General features: G+C 48.0%; 1 protein-coding gene across 6 annotated transcripts in view; it reads right to left on the bottom strand.

Annotated features, from left to right (window-relative positions):
• TENM2 (teneurin transmembrane protein 2) overlaps positions 1–23306 on the bottom strand; it is a gene marked incomplete at both ends in the record, with an annotated part of 890113 nt that overhangs the window by 115332 nt on the left and 751475 nt on the right. For 3 of the 6 annotated variants that reach the window (XM_079771922.1, XM_079771925.1, XM_079771926.1), the window contains 3 exons: positions 14410–14622; positions 16261–16461; positions 22454–22648. In XM_079771922.1, the coding sequence (XP_079628048.1) occupies positions 14410–14622; positions 16261–16461; positions 22454–22648 (609 nt within the window). The remainder of the gene's footprint in view (positions 1–14409; positions 14623–16260; positions 16462–22453; positions 22649–23306) is intronic. The other 3 variants (XM_079771923.1, XM_079771927.1, XM_079771924.1) reach the window with 2 other exon arrangements.

Raw genomic sequence — 23306 nt, 5'->3', positions numbered from 1 at the left:
CCAATCTCACTGGTGATGGGAGCAGAATGTAAATGGCAAGGAAGAGCCGTCCCAGTGTGCCGAGAGCAGTGAACCCGGCGTCCACGTGGCCTGCTGGTCTAGCCGGACACTTAGCTCAGCCTGCAGTGCCACTTCCTGCTGACCAGTGCGTCTACACGAGACCCTCCCTGGCTGTCCCTGTTCGCCTGTAGGAGCCAATCGGACCCGAAGGCCAGTTCAGCCGGGTGGACTTGAATCTGCCTGCAGACCTACTGTGCGGGGCCATCTCCGGTGGCATTCCATTCCCTGTCCGACAGGACACTTCGGGCTTCACCGGATTCGGCAGCACGGAGGATGCCGGGGGCTTCCCTGACGTTTTTGAATTTCTAGAATGTCATCCTGAGGCTGTTACACCAGAGGTGTCCCCCACAGGGTGACCTTTAACTCCCAAGAATGTATGTATGTTCGTGTATGTGGATAAAACCTACAAACGGTGACTTGCTGGCATGACACCTTGAGAGGCGTGATGCGTGAAGCCCAAGAGGAGCCCCGCTGACGTTTGAAAGTTTCCGTTCGGAACAGCCACGCAGACAGCCAAGCCACTCTCTCCCAAGGCAGCAAGGAAAGCCGCCGCTCCCTACGCTTCAAACATCTCCATGCCTTCAAGACATGCAATATTGATTCTGACCTCTTGGGGCGAGCTAAATCAGCATGATTGAATCTGGCTGCTCAATCCACTGCATGTCTGACCAGACCAAGAGATTGCCAACACTTCCCGGTGGGACCTTTCAAGTTTTCACCCCCAGAGGAGGCAGTCTGCTCTGACTGGTCAGTGCCCGGTTCGCGGGGTCAGGTGGGAAGCGGGTGGGCACGCCAGCCTCTGCTCGTCTGAGGTCAGTAAGTCCAGTTCTCACCCCAACACACGCATTTGAAATGGCCACGTGTTTCTCTGGTTCTGCATCGGCCTCTGAAGGGTGTTTATGATGCACTCGCACGCAGAGATGGTGAGTGACTGCAGTGCACGATCATGCTGGGAACGGTAGCTGGGGCTGAGCTGCTTTGGGAGGAAGAACAGGGCGATCTGTAAAATGCAGGACACGTGTGCTCTGCTCTCCTGGGAGAAGGATCACCAGGTTACCCTGCTGTACTGGAATCCCCTCTCTGGGAAGATTCCCCTGAATAAAGCAGGGCAGAGAGTGTGATGCCTATGAAGCGCGGGGAAGGGGCTGGGCAGTCACAGAGGCGAAATGGTGACAGAGGTAGAACTCCAATCACTGCTGGTCAGTGTGACTTTCTCGGCTGTCCCACCCAAAGCAACTCAGAGATCTTCGTTCCCGGCCCTTCACTGTAGCGCTGGGGCCTTCATCACAGCTTTACATGGCCATTCCTGTTAACCCATTGGCCAAAGAGTGGGCACGGATGTCGGCTCTGAGAGGGAGATGGAAATTCTATCGGTCCAAGGAAGAGAAAGTGACGCGGGAGCCCCCAGCAGCATGAATCATTAGCACGGGTCTAGAATCCTCAAGACACCTACTTGGAGTTTCTAGGTGTTGAACATTTGCAAAAGTAGCATTTCAGAGCGCGGCATCAGACCAAAGACCAATGCAGAGACGAGCTGGAATCGGTGGGGATGGACCATGCTGTGCCTGCCGCGAAGTCAGATGGGTGCTCACACATGCATGCACACACAGACGTGTACGCACACACACACGTGTACACACACACACACACATGACAGAAAGTGGTCGCTGGCTGGGTTTGCCTGTACATTGTTGAGATGTGGGGCTTGGCCATCAACTAGAGCAGATGGAAGGAAGAAAAGCCAAAAAGGGCAGCAGAGGGGGCAGTCAAGGGAAACCCATGCCTCTCGGATGCTGTGCTTGCCCAGTATGTAGGCCATGGATTTAAATCAGTGAGTCAACCTAGCTGCCTTGTGTACAATGCTATCTGCTGATGCTCCTTGCGTGTCCGGGGGCAATAGCTACCCGCCTGCTTCCTGGGGGTTGTTGTGACGTTGACGGAGGCGACACAAAGTCTTTTGAGCTCCTTGGAGAAAATTCACTGTGTAAGTGCAAAGTGTCCCCATTGTACCCTGGTATGGAGACTCCTGCCAGCTTAAACCAGTCACCAGGAGAGTTGGACCATAAGAAAAGGAGCCAAAGCTGTCCCAGTCTCAATCCAGGCCAGTGACGTTCCCGGATTCAGTTCCAACCTGCAGAGGGGATGTGTCCATGGCCACAGACGGGGCCTCCCTTTGCTCGCACCCCATCTCGTTTGTGTGACCTGCACAGCACTCTCGCACACTTTGAATTGCTTGCCAGCTTTTGAGAATTGGGAGACTATGCATAACAATCCTGATTTCTGGCTTCTAGTGAGAATTAGAAAATTTGGCAAAACGAGGCTCCCAGGCCACGTTCAGCGGGAGGTGGGCGTGTCTGCCCTGCGCAGATGCGCTTCCCTTTCCAGTTTGAGACCACTCCCTACTGTCCTCCCCCCTGCGGGGTGCACTCACGTTGCTCTAGCCTCATCCGCTCAGGGGCATTGGTGTGTACAACTCTTTCTGCCCTCCCTCCCCTTTCTTGTAGTCAACAAAGAGACTGAATTCATAGTGCCCTCATTATCCAAATCTAGGCCAACTCCCCTAACAGAGGAGAGGCCGGCCCAGCCTCCTCCTGCCAGGGGGGACGAAAAGAAAACTCGGTTTCTCCCACTCCCTTCCCTCGTCAGTCATTCCACCTTTAAACCTCAAGGTTTTCTTCCTGAGAGATGCCCAAGCAGTAAGCCAACTAAATTAGATTATAAACGTCTGAAGGTTTTCCTAATCAATAAAAACATAGCTACAGCTAAGAGAAGATGGGACTTAATTAACGAGTGTTATTTAACAAGAACACGTTGCGCCATATATGGAGGATTAAAAGATAAATAAGGATAGGAAGGAAAATAAAAATTTAATGAGTTGCCATCTTCATTTGATTTAACTAAATTTCTTGCGTTGTTGAAAATATTAACAGTTATGAGGGAGTCATTTGTGTGTATCCACACAGTTTGATACCTGACTGCTTTCTTTGACTTAATTACATTGTGTAACAAATGAACTCAAACTACCATTTGAAGTCGAAGGCTTCCTTCCTTCCTGATCGCCTTGGGAAGCTGTGAGCGAGGAAGAATGCTGAGAAGTCAACCAAAAATTATTGGCAGAAACTCCAGGAAGGGTGTCTCGAGTTAGAAAACAGCAAAGTCTCGAGAGGAGGCTAAGCAGTGGGGGTCTGTATTTCCTCAGACCGTCGCCACCCCTCTGTAAACCCCTTCTCTCTGAGCCCCACTGTCCAGGGGTCACCCGGAGGAAGTACGGGCCGCACCCAGCCCCCATCAGGTGCTCAGCTGATGCTCCACGAGTGAATGAACACAGCAGCCACTGCTCAGCTGGAAGCAGACAGAGCAGGTGTGGACCCTGACATGCACGCGATAACATGCGTGTGGTTCTCTGGCTGTTTCTAACACACATGTTGTTACAATGGCAGTCGGAGCCTCCCTGGGCCATTTCTACACTCTCCCTGCCTGTCTCTTGCTCCCCTGGCTCTCCCTTCTTTAGGCCGGATAATCCAGGTATCCCACGCTCCTCCCGCAGGAGTGAAATAGGAGGAGGGCCCAGCCACCTGGCTTAACCCATCAGGGTTCCCACCAGCCTCTCTTCCTGGGGTTTTGGGCCCTTGCCTTGTGTGGTCGTATGACACCGTTAACGCTTCCTTAACTGGTCACTCTGAAAAGACACACTGGGCAAACTCAGGTCAAGGCAGGACGGTGTGGCACTAATTATCATTATTTTTTAAATTAATTTCAAAGAGGAAGGGAGAGGGAGAGAGAGATAGAAACATCAATGATGAGAGAGAATCATAGATTGGCTGCCTCCTGCACGCCGCCTACTGGGGATCATGTCCGCAACCTGGGCATGTGCCCTTGACCAGAATTGAACCCGGGACCCTTCAGTCCGCAGTCCGATGCTCTATCCACTGAGCCAAACCGGCTAGGGCTAAGTGAACATTTATGGAGTGTCAACACTGTGTTACGTGAAGTCCTCATGACAGTCGCCCTTAGATATCATTGTTTCCGATTGACGGATGGAAAAAATCAGGTACTGAAATTACATGACTTGGCAAAGGCCACCCAACTTGCCGCTGATGGAGGCTGGATTCGAAGCCAGGCCTGTCAGATCCCAGAGCTCCTGCATTCAACTCCTTTGCTACACCTTTCCCCACACCAGCCCCACCGCTCACCGCACCATAAGGGCAAGAGTAATGCATCGCCCGCGAGTGCTAATAGTTAGCGAAGAGGAGGATGTTACATTCCACAAACACCCTGTGGGAGATGTTGCGAGCGTGGAGTGGGTATTGTGTATTATGTGCTCCAAGCTGTTGAACTCTGGGTAGGCTGATGCCTGCGCCAGGCAGCTCTAGGATATGCTAACATTTCCCATATGAGACCCCCAGAGCGCAGGTCCGTCAGTGAAGGGATACAGCTCTTTCTTGGCCCCGTTAAATGGAAATAAAGAGTCAAGTCAGCGCACATTCCAAGTATGTATGGCGTGGTGTTGATAGCCACAAGCTTAAGGGGCCCAACTCGACCTGCCTGCGCTCCCCAGTGAATAGGGCAAAGCTAGGTTCTCTGACGCCTCCGATGTCTTCACTCTCTCTCCTTCTTCCTGGGCATGGCGTCAGCAGTGACATTGGGCTTTGGGCTCTCATGCCCCTCGCGGACAGGAACAGCCTCACTGCCTGCCGCCAGGTGCTCCCTGCCAAGCGGAAGCCGCCAGTGGCTTTGCGTTTCCTGTCGTTAGAGCGCGTGTTGCCGATGCGGTTGCCTTGCTCACTTGTTGGGATAAACTCAGGTACAAAGGTCTCCTTGGTGCTTGGGAGGTGGTGATTTCATAACCGTTGGGGGCCCCCACCCTCCAGCATTATTTCTAGACAAGTAGGGCTGTCCGACAATTCCTCTTGATGTTAAAGCATCATAAAAAAAGAAAATAAAGAAATGCCATTCATACTTATCAGAGCCCATGACTCTGCTTAGACAGATGACCCTTCTGGGCCACGTTGTGACCAACGTCATTGCTAATTTGAGCAGGTGCTGCTGCGGCCACGCTTGAAATGTGTGGCCCGGGAGTCTCATCAATTTTAATTTTTTTTCTGAGCAGCACCGATGGGGGCCTTTCTGTCTCTAGAAGCCTTCCTTCCTCTGGGGTCTGGCAGGATGCAATTGTGATATAGTGATTTAGGCTGCGTGGCGCTGGGTGGTTAGAGCCGTCAGCCTCAAAGAGCCACGCCAGAAACTGCTGGAAGCCTGGAGCCTCGAGGATATGGAAGCCGTTCTCTCTCCATTCCTCCCACGACACAACGGTCCTGAGGGTGGGAGACCTCAGGGCTCTCATCTGCCCCTGAGCTGACGCGGAAGTAACCCTGAACACACATGAGGAGGAGCAGGAGGTTTTCGTGAAGAGATGGCTGTGGAGATGCTAGGGGTCCTACCTGAGTCCAAATTGGGATTCGGAGCCTGGCTGTGTGTGAAGAACTGGGGCATCCTCCACCAGCCCTGGGAGTGCGCGGGGTGTCTGGGGACAGGGGGAGGCGAGGGGGCAAAGGACCCCCTGGTGTTTGTTCTGCAGCCCAGCCCTGGGATAAGCCCTGGACGTAGGCAAGAGGAGCTATGGGCAAAACGTGAAAGGCTGTTTTCTCAAAGGAGCATGGATGGAGCCAGCTGGTAAAGCGCCCCGGCATGGGGGAGGGTGGCAGCCTCCCCTTCGCGGTGTGGATTCAGCTAGGTGGGGCTGAGGGTGCCGGCTCGCACACCCCCGGCACAGACCCTGTTAGAGGGGCGGTCCTGTAGGGTACCCCTGAAGTGAATTTCATAGGCAGCAGGCTTTAATGAGAACACCAAGCTGGAAGAACCTGAATGGGCTAAACATGAGCATGTAAGACCCCATGGAAACTTCTAGAAATATTTGGGTTGAGAGTGGGAGTGAGCTCTGCAGTTGAGTTGAGCCATGTCTGATGTCACCTCCTCATTTGGACTCATTTTGACTAATTTCCCTGATCACGTGGAGAAGTATATATACCGCTACTGAACTCGTCTCCTCACTTGGCACTTGACCAAGAGGAGTCAACCACATCTTCAATGACCTGGGAACAGAAAGACAGTACCGCCACCACGAGCCACGGAATGAGGTCGTTGGTGGAGAATTCCGTGGTGAAAGCCATCCGAGGAGACTGAGCAGGCTCCTTAAGGATCTCAATAATAATAATAAAACCCACTGGCTGGCAGCTTTTAATTACTTTGCAGATGTTGCTTCCTATCATTGAGGACCAACCAGGCCTCCCCCTTCACTGATTATAAAGAAAATATGTTTTTAAGAACAAACACTTTACTTAAAACTAGGGATATTTTTTTAATTAGAAGAAAGATTAACTAAATGCATTTTCTCTTGTAATTTAATCCATTCTAATTATCCCGAGAATGTTTATGATGAAACACTTAGCTCTCTCCTCGCTGATATTTGGTGTGGTTTGTTACCCGTGAGGGGCAAAACTCAGAGATGGGCAATGATAGGGTGGCCTTCGGTGGGTCCGATGACGATGATGCACAGAAATGCATGACGGAAGGACAAGGAGGAAAGCGATGGACCTGGCCTCTGGCTGGTGGGTTTGCGCAACGATGACACCCTGTTTTCCAAAGGCCATCGGGGCGAGCCTTTTGAAGGAGGCTGTAAAACAGAGCGCTGTAACAGAAGTGGCTTGAGATGGAACCCCATTAGGCAGCCAACTTGGGAAGAAACACGAAATCTGCTTCTCACATGAGCATCTGGGATTCTCTGTGTGGCTCCTGATAACCCAGGAGATGAGCCAAGGAGTTGCAAAGACTTCCCAGATGTTACCCATGGGTCTTCTCCAAGGAGTGGAGCAATTGCAGCGTGGGAGAAATGAGGATAATTGTGGAGCTTACTGGGCTGAATAGGAAGAAATCAGTGAGAGTTTGGGTCTCCCAAAGGGATGTGTGCTACTAAGTAGAGCCTCCTGGGTTGTTCCTGTGCACCGCACCACTGCAAATATAAATGTGGTACCCAGAGCCCTGAAGAATGAGATGGAGTAAGAAGAGAAGAGACCAGGACAAGGTGTTCTAAGAGACCTTGACGTGGCAGCATCCTCAAATGTGAGAGATGCCAGGTTCCTTCTTAAAGGAGAACAGTATCCATCCTAACGTCTGAAATTTTATCTTACTCAATAACAGCAGAATCCCAAACTTCTACTTCAAAACAGGTTTTTGTATTTTTTTTTTAAAAAAATGTACTTATAAAAATTAATCCAGAGTTAAAAACAAGTCCTCATAGACCTAGTTTGAGAAATTTTGGTTGAAAGTAGCAAACTCCAACTTCACAATAAGCCTCTATTAACATAAGGACATTCAGATTTTTGATTCTGGGTACTATTGGGATGTTTGGTAAGAGAAGCCGGTTTAATTCCAGGTAAGAGAGGCAGTTTATGCTTCTTTGTAAGAACCAGGTTCTAGCCACGTTACAGAACTTTTAAAGGAAATTAATAGTGGGTCGGTGTTATTTTTGACATGCTATCAACTGCCTGATGGATGGGAGGCAGGGAGGTCAAAGGGAGGTCGAAAGTAGTAGAAATGTCTTAATGAGAATTTAGTTTGATAATCCTCCCTTGTCCTTTAGTTTCTTACACTGGTACTAGATAATGATGTGATGGTGACGGTGATGATGATGACATCAGCTCACATTTATTTGGCTCTTACTGTATGGTGGACACTGTGCCAAGTACTTTACATATAACCCAATGAGGTAGGTAGCTTTAGTATTCCCATTTTGCAGACAAAGAAACTGAGGCACATAGACTTTAGGAAACTTGCTTCGATTTGACCTCGGGAAGATGCACACAAAAGCCTCTGTCTGGAGCACTTCATTATCACACTTGCATTATTCCGAGTCCAAGAGCAGTGGACACAGATAGACGAGCCCCTACTTTAACACCATCTCCCTCTTTTAACAAACACAAACATAAATGGATGAAGTGGAGCCTGGTTATTCAGACTCCACTTATGTGAGAATGTTATGTCAGAATGTCTTTCACTGAACCAAAGATACCCTAGATAAACCCGACATAGATGGGAGCTAAGATGAGCAGACAGACTAACAGCAAAGCACCACTATCTTCAACAATTCAACAACACATCACCAGCTGAGCCAGCCCTCTGCTCGATCTACCCTTTAAGGTCAAGTGTATATTATGGAGTCGAGCAGGAAACCTTCCCTGCTCCGACAGAAGAAAGATCTGATTGTGCTAGAACAGCCCATTCGTGATTCTGCATCAGAAGCAATAAAATTCTGGACAGGTGGACAGGAACTTAGAGATCTCATCCACGTGTGTTCTAAATTCAGTCAATTACATATTGCGTTTGTAATATTTACAATATCTGCACTTTCCTTTACTTAATATTTTTCTTTAAAGTTCCTGAGGTCTAACATTGCTACCCACTTTTGCCACATCCCTCAGCAATAACACCAGTAGAATCATGAGTGTGATGAACTAATTACAGTTTTTCTTAATGCTTATTTTTAAAAGCCCTACATACATATTCGATAACATATACCTATACAATAACAGAAAGCATCACATGCCACGAATATCGAAGGGAGCTCAGATCTCCAGGGCCCACTTGGCTTCCCTTTCCTTTTCATGTAAAGTCTTGAGTTCATGTTGTGGGATCCAGAATCATAGACTTGGAACTGACAGCTTGCCACACACACTAGGGCAGTGCATCCCATTTTTTTCAACAGCTGTGACTTTTATATGTTTCCTTTGAGTCTGGAATGTTCCTCATGCTAACTTTCTCCCATGGATTTTCTGTTTTTAGTTCTTTGTCTGAGCAAAGTCAGTAATACCAACCTTTTTGCTCCTTGGGTCTGGCCCTGTTACTATGGGCTACAAGTTAGTGCATCAATGGATCCTCTGAAACATGAAGGGGTTGGGTCAAAGGATGCTCCAAGTCACTGTCATCCCATAGGACTAAGATGCCAACCCTTCTTCCCTTCATATGTTTTCTGATGGGAGCTCATTAAATGGGCAGATATTTTGAAATCACATAGGACACACTGCAAAAAAATGTTTCCATCCTCATGTTTCCAGAATGGTTGAGCCATCAAGTTAGGGCAAGAGTTCGGCTGGTGTGGCTCAGTGGTTGAACATCGACCTATGAACTGGGAGGTCACAGATCAATTCCTGGTCAGGGCACATGCCCGGGTTGCGGGCTGGATCCCTAGTGTGGGGCATGCAGGAGGCAGCGAATCAATGATTCTTTCTCATCATTGGTGTTTCTATCTCTCTCTCCCTCTCCTTTCCTCTCTGAAATCAATAAAAATATATTAAAAAAAGTTAGGGCAAGAATTGTGTCTAACTAGTTTACCTTCCGACGGATGCTGAACACCCCTCTTCAACATCTAGGACAAGAAAGACAGCGCTCTCAGTGATGAGACTCTCACTGCTGGTGAGGCAGTTTCCCCCTTTCATTGTAGCTCACCTTTTGCAGCGCCGTGAAAATGTGTCCCTGTAACTTCTACCTCCTGGCCCTTGTTCTGGGTTTGGGTAAGAAACCTATGCAGACCGCCTGACCCAGATTCAGCGAGAACTTCTGGGCACATGACAATTGTTGTTCTTCAATAAGAAGGCTCACATTTCGGCCAAATTGTGGGGGCCCGGGGGAGGGGGGGCAAATCAGAAGTGGAACATCTTTTATTCTTTGCTAAGCGTTTGTTTATAATTTTTAACATGAAAGACCATCACTTTAGGGTTTTACTTCAGAAAAAGATGAAGCTCCTAGGACAGGCTCCAAGTCAGGGCCCCCAGAGGAATGGGCTAATTAACCAATCAGAGAATTAGCTGCTTCCACAGACCTGGTGGTAAGGAGGCCTCCCTTCCACAGGGGTTAATTTCATCTCAATTGGATCTCAGCGTAGAGTCACAAAAGTGCAAATGTTCAAGGATAATAGCTTCAAGAAGTAAGTTTCCGTAACATAGAATGAAGCTGGACTGCGATGCACAAGCAGCCGTATTCGGTCTGAAGTTGGTTAATTTTGACAGCTGTTTTCTTCCCAACCTGTTCCCCGTAGTTCTGAAGCTCTTTCCCTCTTGGACTGTGACCTGTCTACTTTAGATGACAATCACTTAATCAGCACATCAGATCCTCTCACGGCTGGTTCTACCTTGGGTAAAGACTCATTTTCCTTATTAACATCACAAGAACCTATTTCTTCCCCCAACCAATTAAAGAGGAAAAATAGAAGGGCCCCGTGCGACAGAGGAAAGAGAAAACTTTTCTGACTTGTGGCACCTGGGCAGGTCACTCAGCCCCACAAGGTCCTAGAAACAGAGTCCTCATGATTCTGAAAAGCAACTGGAGGTCAGGACCACACAGACAAAGTAAACAAGTTGAAACAACCATGACAGACATTACTCGCTGCCCAGATACCCAACAGTTCACCTAGGGTCGGTGCCTAGCGTTGGTGGATTTATTCTATGGGCGTGTTAGGTTGTATTATTCAGAATGGATGTCTGGACAGTCCACATTCAGGAGATAATTAGCTTTCCTCCTTGCATTCAATGGCAACACGATTGTTGGTTTCTCCCTGTATTGCCCAACTATTCTGCTCATAAAACACACTAACGTCTATTCTATTTCTTTATAATGCAAGAGACGCTATCCCAGTTTACCATAGTTGGTAGTGATTTTTGACCTATTCTTTGGTTCCTTTATGCCCTGGTGCTATAGCCTTGGATGGATTTCTGCACTTAAATCCCCTGTATTAATAAGGGGTGGCGGTGGTGGTAGTGGCAGGTTATAGAAAAAACAACCCATTTTAGAATAAAGCTATTCTACCCACACAATGTGCTTTCTGATTTATTCATAAGAATAAACGCAGCCTATCCAAATAATGCTAATATACTGCAAAGATATACATGAATTGTGCTTGATTTGGATTCAAAGCTTATTTCTTCTTTATGTAATTCTGTAACTTTTAGCCATACCTTGTATTTAACTTGTTAGAAGAGGTAATATAAGAATTGTTGCTCGGTAGAATCCAGGCTACCAATAACTTAGCTCTAATGGTTACCATCGAAATGGTATTCTTTATATTTAATCTCCAGTGATATATACTCAAAATTTCCAAATATAAAAAATATGATTTGGTTGAAAAACTTCCAGAAGTGCATTTGGCTAAACATGGCTAGATCCTGGTGACTCTACCCTATTGTGTTAGAAGTCTATGGTTTTACCCTCATCCTTCCTCCCTCGCCTCCCCACCCCCCCATCTATCGTCTTGTTTCCGTCAGCAAAATAAATCTGATCCACAAGTGCTGATGGAAGTTATTCAGTGGACTATTGGCAATGACCCAAGCAAACAGCCTCCCCAGGACCTTCTGAAAATAGGCCACAGGCAACTCAATTCCCCCAACCATAGCCATCCAGTGCTCCCCCTTACCCCAAGCCCCCCAGTATATTGTTTTCAGATCAGGTGCCATTTCATTCTTATCTATTTTCAAAATACAGCATTTGAGGTTCTGCTTGGAGCGGACCAAGGAGCCCCTCTTTCCTTTCTCTGTACTTGTAAATTGTGGCATTTACTTAAAATGAATGGACAGGAGTGTCTGCTCAAAATAAAAGATGAAAACTCCACGCAACAGCTCTGGGGCCAGAGGTGGACAAGCAAGGAAGCAATTAATGCGCGTACGAACATCTCTAGGTTCTGAATAGCAAGTCTCAGCAACCAAGGTATGTCTGGCCTTTTTTTTTTTTTGAGCAAACCCCAGGGAACACAACTATGAGGAGACAGCATCTATCCTACAAATGAAACCAGAGAGCTCTAATTTCTCACATGAAAAGATTTGGTGATAAAGATCTTTGAAAATTACACAGTTGTAAGTAACTCATAAAGTCACGAGAGATCACTGTTCTGAACAAGAGGCTTGCCCGGATCACCGCTCTCTTCATTTTGGGAGCTTGACGTGGCATATAAATTTGCATTTTCTCTATGTCTCTCAAGAACTCATGTATCTTAGCGCACGGAGATGTGAATCTTGAACTAAACATTTCAAGTAGCAGAAATACTTTTTTCTCAATTCATCCCACCCAGAGGGCGAGCTAGAACGAGACACCTCCTGTGTTCTCTGCTGGCTATGTCCTCACCATTTTCTACTGAGTCATCTTCCCATCTCATTTCCAAAGGCCCCAGAGACACTTCACCTCAACTCTAGTTTTCTCTCCACTCCACGTGCTGATACCAGCCCTTTCTCCCTTTCTCTTGGCCCCTGATGTTCTTTAAGCCACAACAGGGGTCCTTCTCCTCATGCAAACGCTGACCTACCTCTCTTTTTCCTCTCTCTCCATCAAGAATTGTGTGACTCTCTAATTCAGGATTGGCCTTTTTTTTTTTTTTTTTTCTGTAAAGGACCAGATAACAAATGGCTTTGTGGACCAGGAGGCCTCTGTCCCAATCATTCAACGCAGCAACACATGTGGAAACTGACAGTACATCCACGAGTGGGTGTGGCTGTCTACTAATAACATTTGTTTACGGACACTGAAATTTGAATTTCATGTAATTGTCAAGTGCAAGAAGATATTAAAAAATTTTTCAATGCTTAATAATAAATGTAAAAACTATTCTTAGCTCAAAAAACATAGAACAACAGGCAGCAGGCCAGATTCGGCCCCGCCGGCCGTGGTTTGCTCTGATCCATCTGGGCTGCCCTCCTGTGAGCTATTCCCAGAGTAGAGAGGGCGGTAGGGAGGAGAGAGCCAGCAGGCATCCCTGTGGGACACTAAATCCTCGGCATTTGTGGGAAGGGGAGAGCCATGGGGAGGGGAAGTTGGGTTGTGTGGATGGAGAGAAAGTAGATTTCTACCTAAAGATTACTGGGGGGCGGGGGGCAAGAGTTCTTTTGGGGGAAAGACCAGGGGTAATAGAGGTATGGAGAACTGGGAAGTATTTAAATCACAGTGGGCATGCAAAAATATATCATGGGGAAGGTCCCTGACAGTGGAAGCTATTAGTTAGAATCTCAAACTGTCTCCTGAAAGTCTTTTCAATTCTCCCCCCGACTCTGCAGGGAGCTGAAGATGAAAGTGGCCGCAGGGGGAGCAGGGTCTGAAGCATCATTGAGAGATTGCAAAAACAATTCACTGCCAACAGGCTGTCCCGGCAGGGTCCCAGTGCTACGGCTGTGGCCTGATCGGCGCGCTGCCCCTTGATGTCCAATTAGACGGAACAGGGAAGTCTAATGCAGAGTGCATGTTACCTCTGCCTGAGCGCCCAAATGAACAGCATGGGAAACTGAGTCTGGCCTCACGAGTCAGCCCTGGACAAGCTCCTCACCCCAGTCTCTCACTCCAGGTGGACAACCTATGACTAGGGTTTTGGGGTGGGACAGAGAAGAGGGTCCCCAACGTGACAGCTAGAACCCAAGGGGACAAGGCAGGAGTTTGGCTGGAGACATCTCTGAGCGTTTTCATGCAAGCAAGTGAATCAGCCAGCTTGGCATGAAAGTGATCCCCGGGCCTGACTTGGTAAAACAGCAAAGCTGAAAACTGGCGGTAAAATGTAGGGGAGCTCAACTGTCTGAGAGATGGAAAACCCTCTCTTCAATTAAAGGGACATTGGGTACAGTCAATCAAGTATTTTCCCACTCAAACTATAAGAATAACAAAAACCAAACAACCTCCCCCCCAAAAAAACTTGAGAACTATTACTTCTCAACAAAGGAAATGATCTTTAAAAACCCTCTCAGTTGGAAGCTTATACAGAGAGGGGGCTGAGTGAGAATGAAACGGGACCAGAGGAGACATTCAGTGGTGGTGGTGGTGATGGGCCCAGGAGGAAGCCTCGTCTAGGGACAGCAAGAGGATGCTCAATCCTATTACAGTGGTCCTTGGCTACCCAGGAAACCTGGGAGCCTGCCTGCGCCCAACCCTGTCTAAAATAAATGAGTTCAATTGTTGCCAGCAAGCAGGGATCCAGGGACCCAGCCAGCTGGGCGAACATCGAAAAAAGGGTGACAGGCAGACCACAGGCACTGGGGAGCTTGAATCTCCAGGCCCTAACCATTTCCCATGCATGTGCATTTCCCCTCCCCAAGATCAGTAATTTGGATGGATCTTCTAATTTGGTCCCTTTGCTCCCAATCTCGAATTCTGGAAAGCAGGGAAAGCCTTTTCCGATAGGGAACCTTGCTTTTCCCTTCGCCACCCCGGTGGGGATTTGGAGAGGCAGCGAGAAGGTTGGAGAGCACTTGTGTCCCTGAAGGAACAGCCGGTTGCAATGCACGACCATCACTATCGATCTACGATTTATGAAAATAAAGCAATATGTGCCTGTTTCGGTGCCTGCCGTTTGCCTACCAATGGTGCAGTGTTCACCATTCCAGCCCTCTCGGCATTCACATTTGCCATCTTTACAGGTCCCGTGCTCAATGCAGCGGGGGTGGCACACGCGTTGGTCACAAGCGGCGCCTGTCCAGCCCTCTTCACAGCGGCAGGCTCCCCCGATGCAGACGCCGTGAGTGCCACAGTCTACTGAGCACACTTCTGGAAGAAAAACAATGATTACAGCTCAACACCACCCTGGCGACACCCTCCGCGGGAGGCCAGACCACGCACCTGGCCCGGGGCCCTGGCGCAGGCCCCACGGCCCAGCACTCTGTCACCCTGGGAGGCCTTTCTCTCCGCTGGCTGGGGACGAGTGCATTGTTACGGATTGTCCAGAGCAGCGGTTCTCTGGCCCAGCAGCAGCACGGCCCCCTGGGAACCTGGGCCTCAAGTTGGACCCGCTGAATGAGAACCGGGGAGTGGGGCTCTGGAATCTGTTCTAACACGTCCTCCAGGTGGGCTGGATGCTCACCAGAGAGTGAGAACCACCGCCGTGGGGCCGGGGCCACCGCAGGACAGCCGGCGTGGCCGTCCAGTCTGGCGGAGTTACCTGGGAGGTGCCCCCCTGAGAAGAGACCTGGGAATCCTGACTCCTTAGCCGGCTGGGTCATTGTCCCCCTTGGGTTCAGAGCCTGAACTGACCCAAGGCCCATTGGGGGCCACATGGTGACGTCATTCCTGCACCTTGTAGCAACGACGACCCTGGAGCTGTGCTGCATTTACACAGCCTCTTTCTCAAAGGAGCTCAAAGTCTTTTGTGCTTGGGGAGGAGACAGACAGACAGATATGCACTCTCTGGCGTTCCAGACCTCTCACGCGAGGACAAGCACGTGCCGGACATTCATCCTCAGGACAGACTACGGGGGGGGGGGGGGGGGGGGGAGGGGCGTGGCTCGTGGGGCCCAGGAGGGGAAATCAGACCATGGGGGAGGGTCACACAGCGTGTCATCAGCACAGTGGGCCTTGCCGCCGGGGCTCCCCTCCCCTCATCCTTTGTAGGGTTTGGCCCAGACCACCAGCATCGGAGCTGGAGCCAGACTCAAGTGGCTCCCAAAACAGCCCATTTTAACGGACTCTTCTCTTTTGCTGTTAGCAATGAAATATTCATTTCTTTCCCACGGTCGGCAAAGCTCCGCACAGATTCCCTTCCTGATTGCCTGGCAATCTGACAGCTGTCTCGCTACCGTGGGAAGGGGGCGGGACCATGATCACTTGCTTGGATGGGCACTTGTCAGTGTGAGGGGATCCCTTCCCAGGCAGGCGAGGGCTGGCTTGAACTGTTGAACCATTCCATGGTAAGGTCACTTGGGAGGTAAGACACACACTCTTAATTTTAGGAAAATAAAGTGTACAGCACAACTTCATTATTTGCCTGCCGCGGGAGTACTGCGGAGTTTTATAGCAGGTTCTCGCTGCACCTGAGGGAGCCGCTTTTCTGTTTTATAGGATGTTCCATTCAGCTTGCCTGGGACTGAATTGTTCTGTGTGGCTTTCTGGTACCTTTCGGGAGCACACAGAAGGAAATATATAATGCAAACGGAAGCATCCCTCCGGGCCCCTCATCCCTTTGCAGGGATGGACCAACGAGGTACGAGAACCTCTGCAGCGGCTTTTTTCGTTTCTCCAGGATCACTGACTTCATGACGGAGGAGAAGAGAGTTAAGAGACCAAAGTCCAGGGAGCACAGGCCCTATGTCCCCAGCTGAGCATGAGGAGTAGGTGCCCATGCATTTGGGCTCACGGGAGGACGCAGGGCATGCCTGTTGGGGAAAGTGAGCAGAAAACCTCACGGCTTACCAACGGAGCAGTCGGGACCCATCCAGTTGGGATCGCAGCTGCAGAGGCCCGTGTCGGGGAGGTAGGTGCCGTGCCCGCTGCACTGGTCTGGGCACTGGACCCTCGCCAGCTCACAGTTTAGACCACCCCAGCCAGGGCTGCAAAGGCATTCTCCATTCACACAGACCCCATGGCTGGAGCAGGTGGGATCCAAGCAGTCAACTAGAAAAGACAAAGAGGAAAATATCATCACTCATGGGGGATGGGCCACGAGACACCAGATACTAGCTGGATGCACCAGTGGCTCACCAGTTCCTATCCCCTTGCAAGCAAATGGAACAGCAAGGTAATACTGACGTGGTCCCTTAAAGAATTCAAGACTTGTTATTTGTCAAAACACCAAACCTCAAACTTGAAGAAAATGTGAGAGAAAAAAGGGACTTTCTCAAGCAGAATTAGGAGGAATCAGATATAGAGACATGCCATTCAACCTTGAGAACCTTGCATTTATAAACATTGGTGCCTTAGTGGAACCTATCAGAGAGAGCTTCTAAGCATGGAACATGAATATGGTGATACCTGTGTGTGTGGTATTGCCAAACCCAATTACCCCTCATTATTGGAGAGAAAAGAAGAGAGGCTCATTCTGGCTTCACTCATACTTGACTTCAGAAGGTAACAACAGACTAAAAAGAAAGTCAATACAACTCATAAATGACTGACTTTCTAAACTGTGTCACTTAGGCTGAGCCTAAAGTGAGTTTTCATTTTCTGAGCACACACCTATTGAAGGAGTTAGTAGATGTGCAGGATAGAAGAATTGAGGTCGGGTGTGGAAATAATCCAGTGGGGGTCACCTCCCCCCAGAGAATCATGAGTGGACTGGAGGGGCGAATCTCAGCTGTGGCACTGACCTTCCACTAGACAGCCAATCGAACTACTTAATGGTTAGATTCTGTTGTTCTTGCCAATTTCATGCTCTGATTGTTTGGCCATCTCAATAATGAGAGTGGATATCTATCCAGTGGGTAAGCTGAAGATTATTATTCTGAAATCAACTCAAAGTGAGAAGAGGAGTGAGCTGCAAAGGCAATTCTTGAAGATGGACTTTGTGCACAAGAATGCGATCCCAAACTTCAGACATCCAGCCCGCCAAGGGTGGTCAACTTAGAAGAAGACCAGCTTCCTTAGGTATTCCTGGGAATTTGGAAAAGAGAGCTCTGCACAACGTGGAGTTTGAATGGCAAATGGTGGATGGTCTCACAGGGAGCCCCTATGTTACTTTGTAGATCAGAAAAATAGGGAGGTCTCATTGCCTTCGTTGACCAAGACATATATTTCCTCCATTTTTAACAGCTTGGAAATCAGGCCTGTTGGCCTAGATGAAAGCATTAGCTTTGCCATCACCTGGGGGGCACAGCTAGCTTGAGACCTCTTCCAATTTTCCTCTTGAAGTGACTTGGACCGTACAGATCGTGTAATTCCTTCCCTCCAGTGTGTGCATGCCATCTTGTGTTCAGATTCTCAGAGAAGATTTTCATTTTCTCTCCTTGCCCAAAGCCAGGACTGAAACATGCAAGATTCTTGGCCTGGAAATAGCTCACCATGACACTGAGAGAGCAACCTCCTGAGGTCCCAGCTTTTTGTAGGACAGTGTCTTTTTTCTTTCTTATGGTAAACACTATAATGATGCATTTTAAAATGGTGTACAAGCTCTAAATATGACATTATTCAGCTTATCCATGCCACGTGGACATCAGACTTGAGGAACTTGGATTTGTTAGAAATTGCAATATTCTATGAAGTTTCCAAAAAGCTCCCCTCCCTTGAATCAAAAACAAGCATTTTCAGTGTTAAGAGGTGTTTCTCGGGATTCCATTAGGATATTTTCAGGAAGATATTATTTATGGAAATCAGTATGCAACTATTTGAGCCATGGGGAAACAGAAGCTACCATTATTTTGTTATTTATTTTTTAAAAAAAATCAGGTATACACTCTCAGACAGGTGAATTTGAGTGATTCACTACTAGCTGAAGCTGTTCTGACGATGTTACTTGCTCTGGTTATAATCACTTTAATGTTGAATTCATTGTCTTGGGGATTATAACTCCTGGTGAAATGAACCCTTTCTGATACCTTCGAATCTGCTCCATTCAGGATGGTGGTGCACATCTGTATGTAAATGAATGAAACGTTTGACTACACAGAAGACATTTACAAAGAGGTTGTGTAATGCCTTTGTTGTCTCTGTCTAGCACGTGTTAAGGGAATATAGTAGGTGTTCAATACACAATCGCTACATGTAAGAATGAATGACAGATGTTGCTATAAGCATTCGTTGTTAATGGGACAAATTTCCAATGTGAAAGACTGATAAGAAAAATGGTGTTAATGACTTCTTGCTTTGAGGAAGAATGCTCTGCAATTTGGGATCTGCAAAATATAAACTAATTCATTCAGAATTCATGTTTTCCATACTCTTCTAGTTAAAGAAAATCCCTGAGTTCTAGTTTTTATTCTGACCCCATTTCTAACATAGCAAAATCGAAATGTACACAAAAACACCGCATGTGTTATGTGCCTCCAAAATTATCCTTCATTTATAATTACCCACTTAAAATGTTTGGGAAGGTGCCAAGAGCAAGGAGCTTTCAAAAACCTAAAAAACTATATCCCAATCTTTTTCTTAAAAGGATGAAATCAAAAGTAATATACAAAAAAATAAATAAAATGACATTTTCTTTCAGATAAATGAGCTCACCCTTCTTTATCCTGAATTATGGTATGAAGGAAGGAAGAAAATCCACTGAGATTTATTAGTCAGGACTGGTATGTCATAAAAAGAACCATTTATTAAATCTAGAAATATGAGCTAACCCTTTCTCTGGTCAGGATACCAGTAAATATGCCCCATTGTGCTATATAATTATAGCAGCTGATGGAATAACTAAGTGTGGATTTTAAGAGGGGCAGTTTCACTATGAATTTTAAATTTGGTTCCAATTTCAGAAGAGGGTCTTGTGGCCACGTCCTTAGAGTCTTTAGCAGGCGGGAGGGACGATGGCATGTTACGAAGCTTTATAAATAGAAACAGTGTTATACTTAAAAGGGGGACAGTGGCCTTTACCAGCTAAGTACCATGTGTCTTCCACCACCAGCCCCCCGGCAGCTGAGATCATTAGAACTCATTTAGTCTTGAGCCCTCTGTAGGTTTGACGAAAAAGGGTTGTGAATGCAAGTTCCATCCCTGAGGATAAAAAAGGAGGTCAAGGAGTTTCACAAACAATAAGTACTATAAACCCCCGAAGAACCATGAATTACATTTATGAAGTTAAATGTCATTGAAAAATGACTCAACCGTGAAACTGACATGAAAACATGGCTGACATAAACTAACATGTCAATGCCTCACTCATCACCTTCCCACTCCCCCAGACATCATCGCATGAAACCTCACGAATCCGTCCTTTCATTTTCTTGGGCAAATGTGTTAATAGTAAAACAATGTTTATGCAGCAAAAATGGAGGATGGCAACTATTGATTTCATTGCCACGGCCATTTCAGGTAAATTGTTTGAACGTTATGACTATGATGAATATCAGAAATAAAAAAGCTAAATGGAAGAAAAAAAGTGCTGATCCAGACTTTCTGATTCCATTTCCCATTTTGAAAACAGCATATGAATCACTCGGTTCATTCTTTTTGGGGAGGAGAAATCAATAGATGAGATTTCATCCCTTTGTAATGATCCGAGTGGTTTCCTTGTTTTGTTGGATGGTTAATTCATTCTGGACATTTAAGTAAGACGGTCGGGAGAGCGGGGAAGTTGAGGAATCACTTGAAATTCCACTTAGATATGCACAATCTTTACTGGAGGGAAAAAATTCTAAGGTGGGCAATGTCATAGTTCTAGCACTTTCCTCTCCAAATGATGTATGCAAGAGGTGGCTTTAACCTTCTGGTCACATTATTGGCCTCTCTCCTGTTTTCAGTGAGTGCAGCTTTGCCTCCTGCGGTCCATTTATCTCTAAGAACTTTGACCTCTCAAGCAGGGTTATTAGATCAGTACTTCCTCCATCCCTACTCCCAATTTGGTTTTATGCTGCAGACAGAGGGAGGCTACCTTTTATAACAGAGGGAAAAAGTATCTATCGAGTTGAACAAGTGAAGATCTGGGGGGTCAGACTTCTGGGCCCCATTAAGGGCATTACCGCTGATATATTAGAACAATCTTAGAAGAATGTCGTGGAAGCTGACTCTCTGTAGCCATAGATCTAAAAACGGTGAAATGGGAGGTTACACAGAGGGAGCGTCTGTGTGTGTCTCTAAGGCTAAGCCACCGTCATTACTTTGTGGTGAGGGCTGTAATGGTTGGTTATTTTGTACAGAAGCCTGGAGATCCATAAGTTAATGGGATGGGACAACGGGATTCACTTGCATCTGAGAACTTCATAGCACCTGAGGTCCCTCCTTACCACCTTGGCAGTCAGCAGCTGAGAGAGAACACGGGCATAGGGTGTCCAGCTGGATCTTTTCTGTGGGGACATCCTGGGTGGTCCCCCGGACATCTTTAGCTGTTTCCCATGGAGTAGGCTGGGGGCTTCACTTTCCCCCTTAGTTGTTGGGTGAGCTGACAATTCCTTTTTCACAGGGAATGTGGGAGAAAAAAATGGCAGTTTGAGATGTGCGGGGATGTTTCACTGGGAGATGGACTTAGAGAATGTGTGCTCAGCTGGAAGACAGCCACTAAACCGATTCAAAGGTAGGGGAGGAGGTGAGGGGCGGAGAGGACCTAGGGTTTTACCTCCTTGGCAATTGTGCTTGTTTCTCTCTATGGGAGAAGCCATAGATGGACAACCAGAGAGACCACGTTCTGGAAGGGCACACACAGAGCAGGGCGGCTGGAGGCGGCTGGGCTGAGTTCCCTTGCCTTGCAGGTACCACAGGGGCTCCCAACACCTTGGCACCAACTAACGCTTCTGAAAGAACTAAGCAGAGTCCCCAGGACTAGTCAGAGTGGCTTCTGAGCGCTTCAGAGAGGGGCTCTTTCTCCTGGTCTCTGTTCAAGTTATGTAAGGCTGGAGTCCGTTTATGACACCCCCTGACGTTTACCCACAGTGTTCGAGGCCACTTCTCCGTGTGCCCCAGTGAGGTCTTGGTCAGTAACGGCCAGCCCTCCCGCCGCACACCCACCACTGTCCCCGCGCCCTGCCACGGTGGGGAACCCGGACAACTTCCCCTACAGGGTGATTCTAAGTGACAGGGACACCCATGGTCTTTCAGGCCTGACTGCTTTCTAGTGGTATTCGCTTTTCAGAGGTATTTGCACAGACATACACTAGTATGTGGGTCTTAGGTTACCAGGAACAGTATAAACAAACAGCTTTGGGGAAGACTGGAAGATTGGGAGCGGGGACTAAGGATTCTGTGTCTTCTTTTCCGGATAGGTTTAGGAAGTCCCAATGCAGAGCTCTTTAAATAAAGCAAAAGAAAAGAGGGAGGAAGACAGGGGAAGGAAGAAAAGAAGTAGGAAGGGGAGGAGAAAAGACAGTGGGAAAGAGAAGACAGAAAGACAAAGGCAGATGAAGCAATTTAAAGAGGGGAAAAAAGGGAGAAGGCGAAAAGGAGCAAATTAACATGGAGAAAAACCACATATTCCTTCCAGAACCATTCCACAAGCCTTCTGTCTTCTACTACTTAAAAGTCCATCTAACTGTGCTGCACACCTGAAATGAATACAAAGTAATGCTGAACGTAAAATGTGATTGGAAAATAAAGCTTCAAGTTTTGTTTTGTTAAATCCTCCCCCGAGGATATTTTTCCATTGATTTTTAGAGAGAGTGGAAGAGAGAGGGAAAAACAGAGAAATATCAAATATAAATTGGTTGCCTCCTGCATGTGCCCTGGGCCCGGGGCAGGGAGGAGCCTGCAACTGAGGTACGTGCCCTTGACTGGAATGGAACCCGAAATGCTTCTGTCCGCAGGCCAACGCTCTATCCACTGAGTCAAACCAGCTAGGGCAAACTTCAAGTTCTTAAAAATAAAGAAGTCCATCAAAGCCAAAGTGTTTGACGTTTTCTGTGCAAAATGTTGAAGTTGCCTTTGCAGAGTATGGAGCCTGGGACTGGGCTGGTGAGCCAAGGTCCGGGGCCTGCACACCCCCCTCACCTGTCCCCCACCGGCCCTGCCCAGCCCGCCCCACGGAGCTCACCTTCCTCACAGTGCTCCCCTTTGTAGCCGGCGGAGCAGACGCAGGTCCCATCAATGCAGGAGCCGTGGCCCCCGCAGGAGGGGTCGATGCACTGATTCATGGGCACATCGCACTCGGCGCCCTTCCAGCCGCTGTAGCACTGGCATGTCCCTTTGGAGTACTGTCCGTTCCCGCTGCACAGCACAGGGCAGGCGGCTGCAAAACCAGAGACAGAGCACCAGGTCATGGGGGCCAGCGCCCGAAGGGCCCGGTTGGTCTCAGGAGGCGGCGCCTGCCTGGTGTTTCAGCTGAGCTTGCCATGATCCAGGCCAGGATGCTGGCCGGGGAGGTGCAGAGGCATCTTCAAATGATCAATAACCATCACCACCACCAGCACCACCACCACAAAAATGCTACTGATAGCAGTAGTCACTGCCAATTCAATGCTTATTATGTGCCGGGCTGGGCACAGAACGCTTTATGTGCCATTACTTTTAACATCATCATTGTCATCATAATCCCTCTACAAGGCAGAAGCTAGATTCATGGTCCTGTTTGACAGGTGCGGCTGAGTTAGGTGGCCGAAGTCACTGAGCGGGTTGGAAGCGGGACTTGAAGCTGTGCCCTCGCTAAGCTGTATGGACTCTCGTGCTGCTGTTGTTGGTTTTTGGGTTGAGAACCCGCTTTGCGGATTCCTTCTCCCCCAGATTAGTTGATTCCTATTCCTGATACGTTTATGTTCCCTAGAAAGGAAGGGGGATGGACCACAGTTGTGCCACCATCTCTCTACGCCTCAGTTTCCTTGTCTAGACCACGAAGAAATAATTGCAGCTAGCTCCAAGTGGGCGGAGTGTAATCAAGTATAAGGATGAGT

This window comes from Cnephaeus nilssonii (genome assembly GCF_951640355.1).
Source record: "Cnephaeus nilssonii genome assembly, chromosome: 5".
Classification (NCBI taxonomy): Eukaryota; Metazoa; Chordata; class Mammalia; order Chiroptera; family Vespertilionidae; genus Cnephaeus; species Cnephaeus nilssonii.
This window is presented reverse-complemented; position numbering and strand designations above follow the sequence as displayed.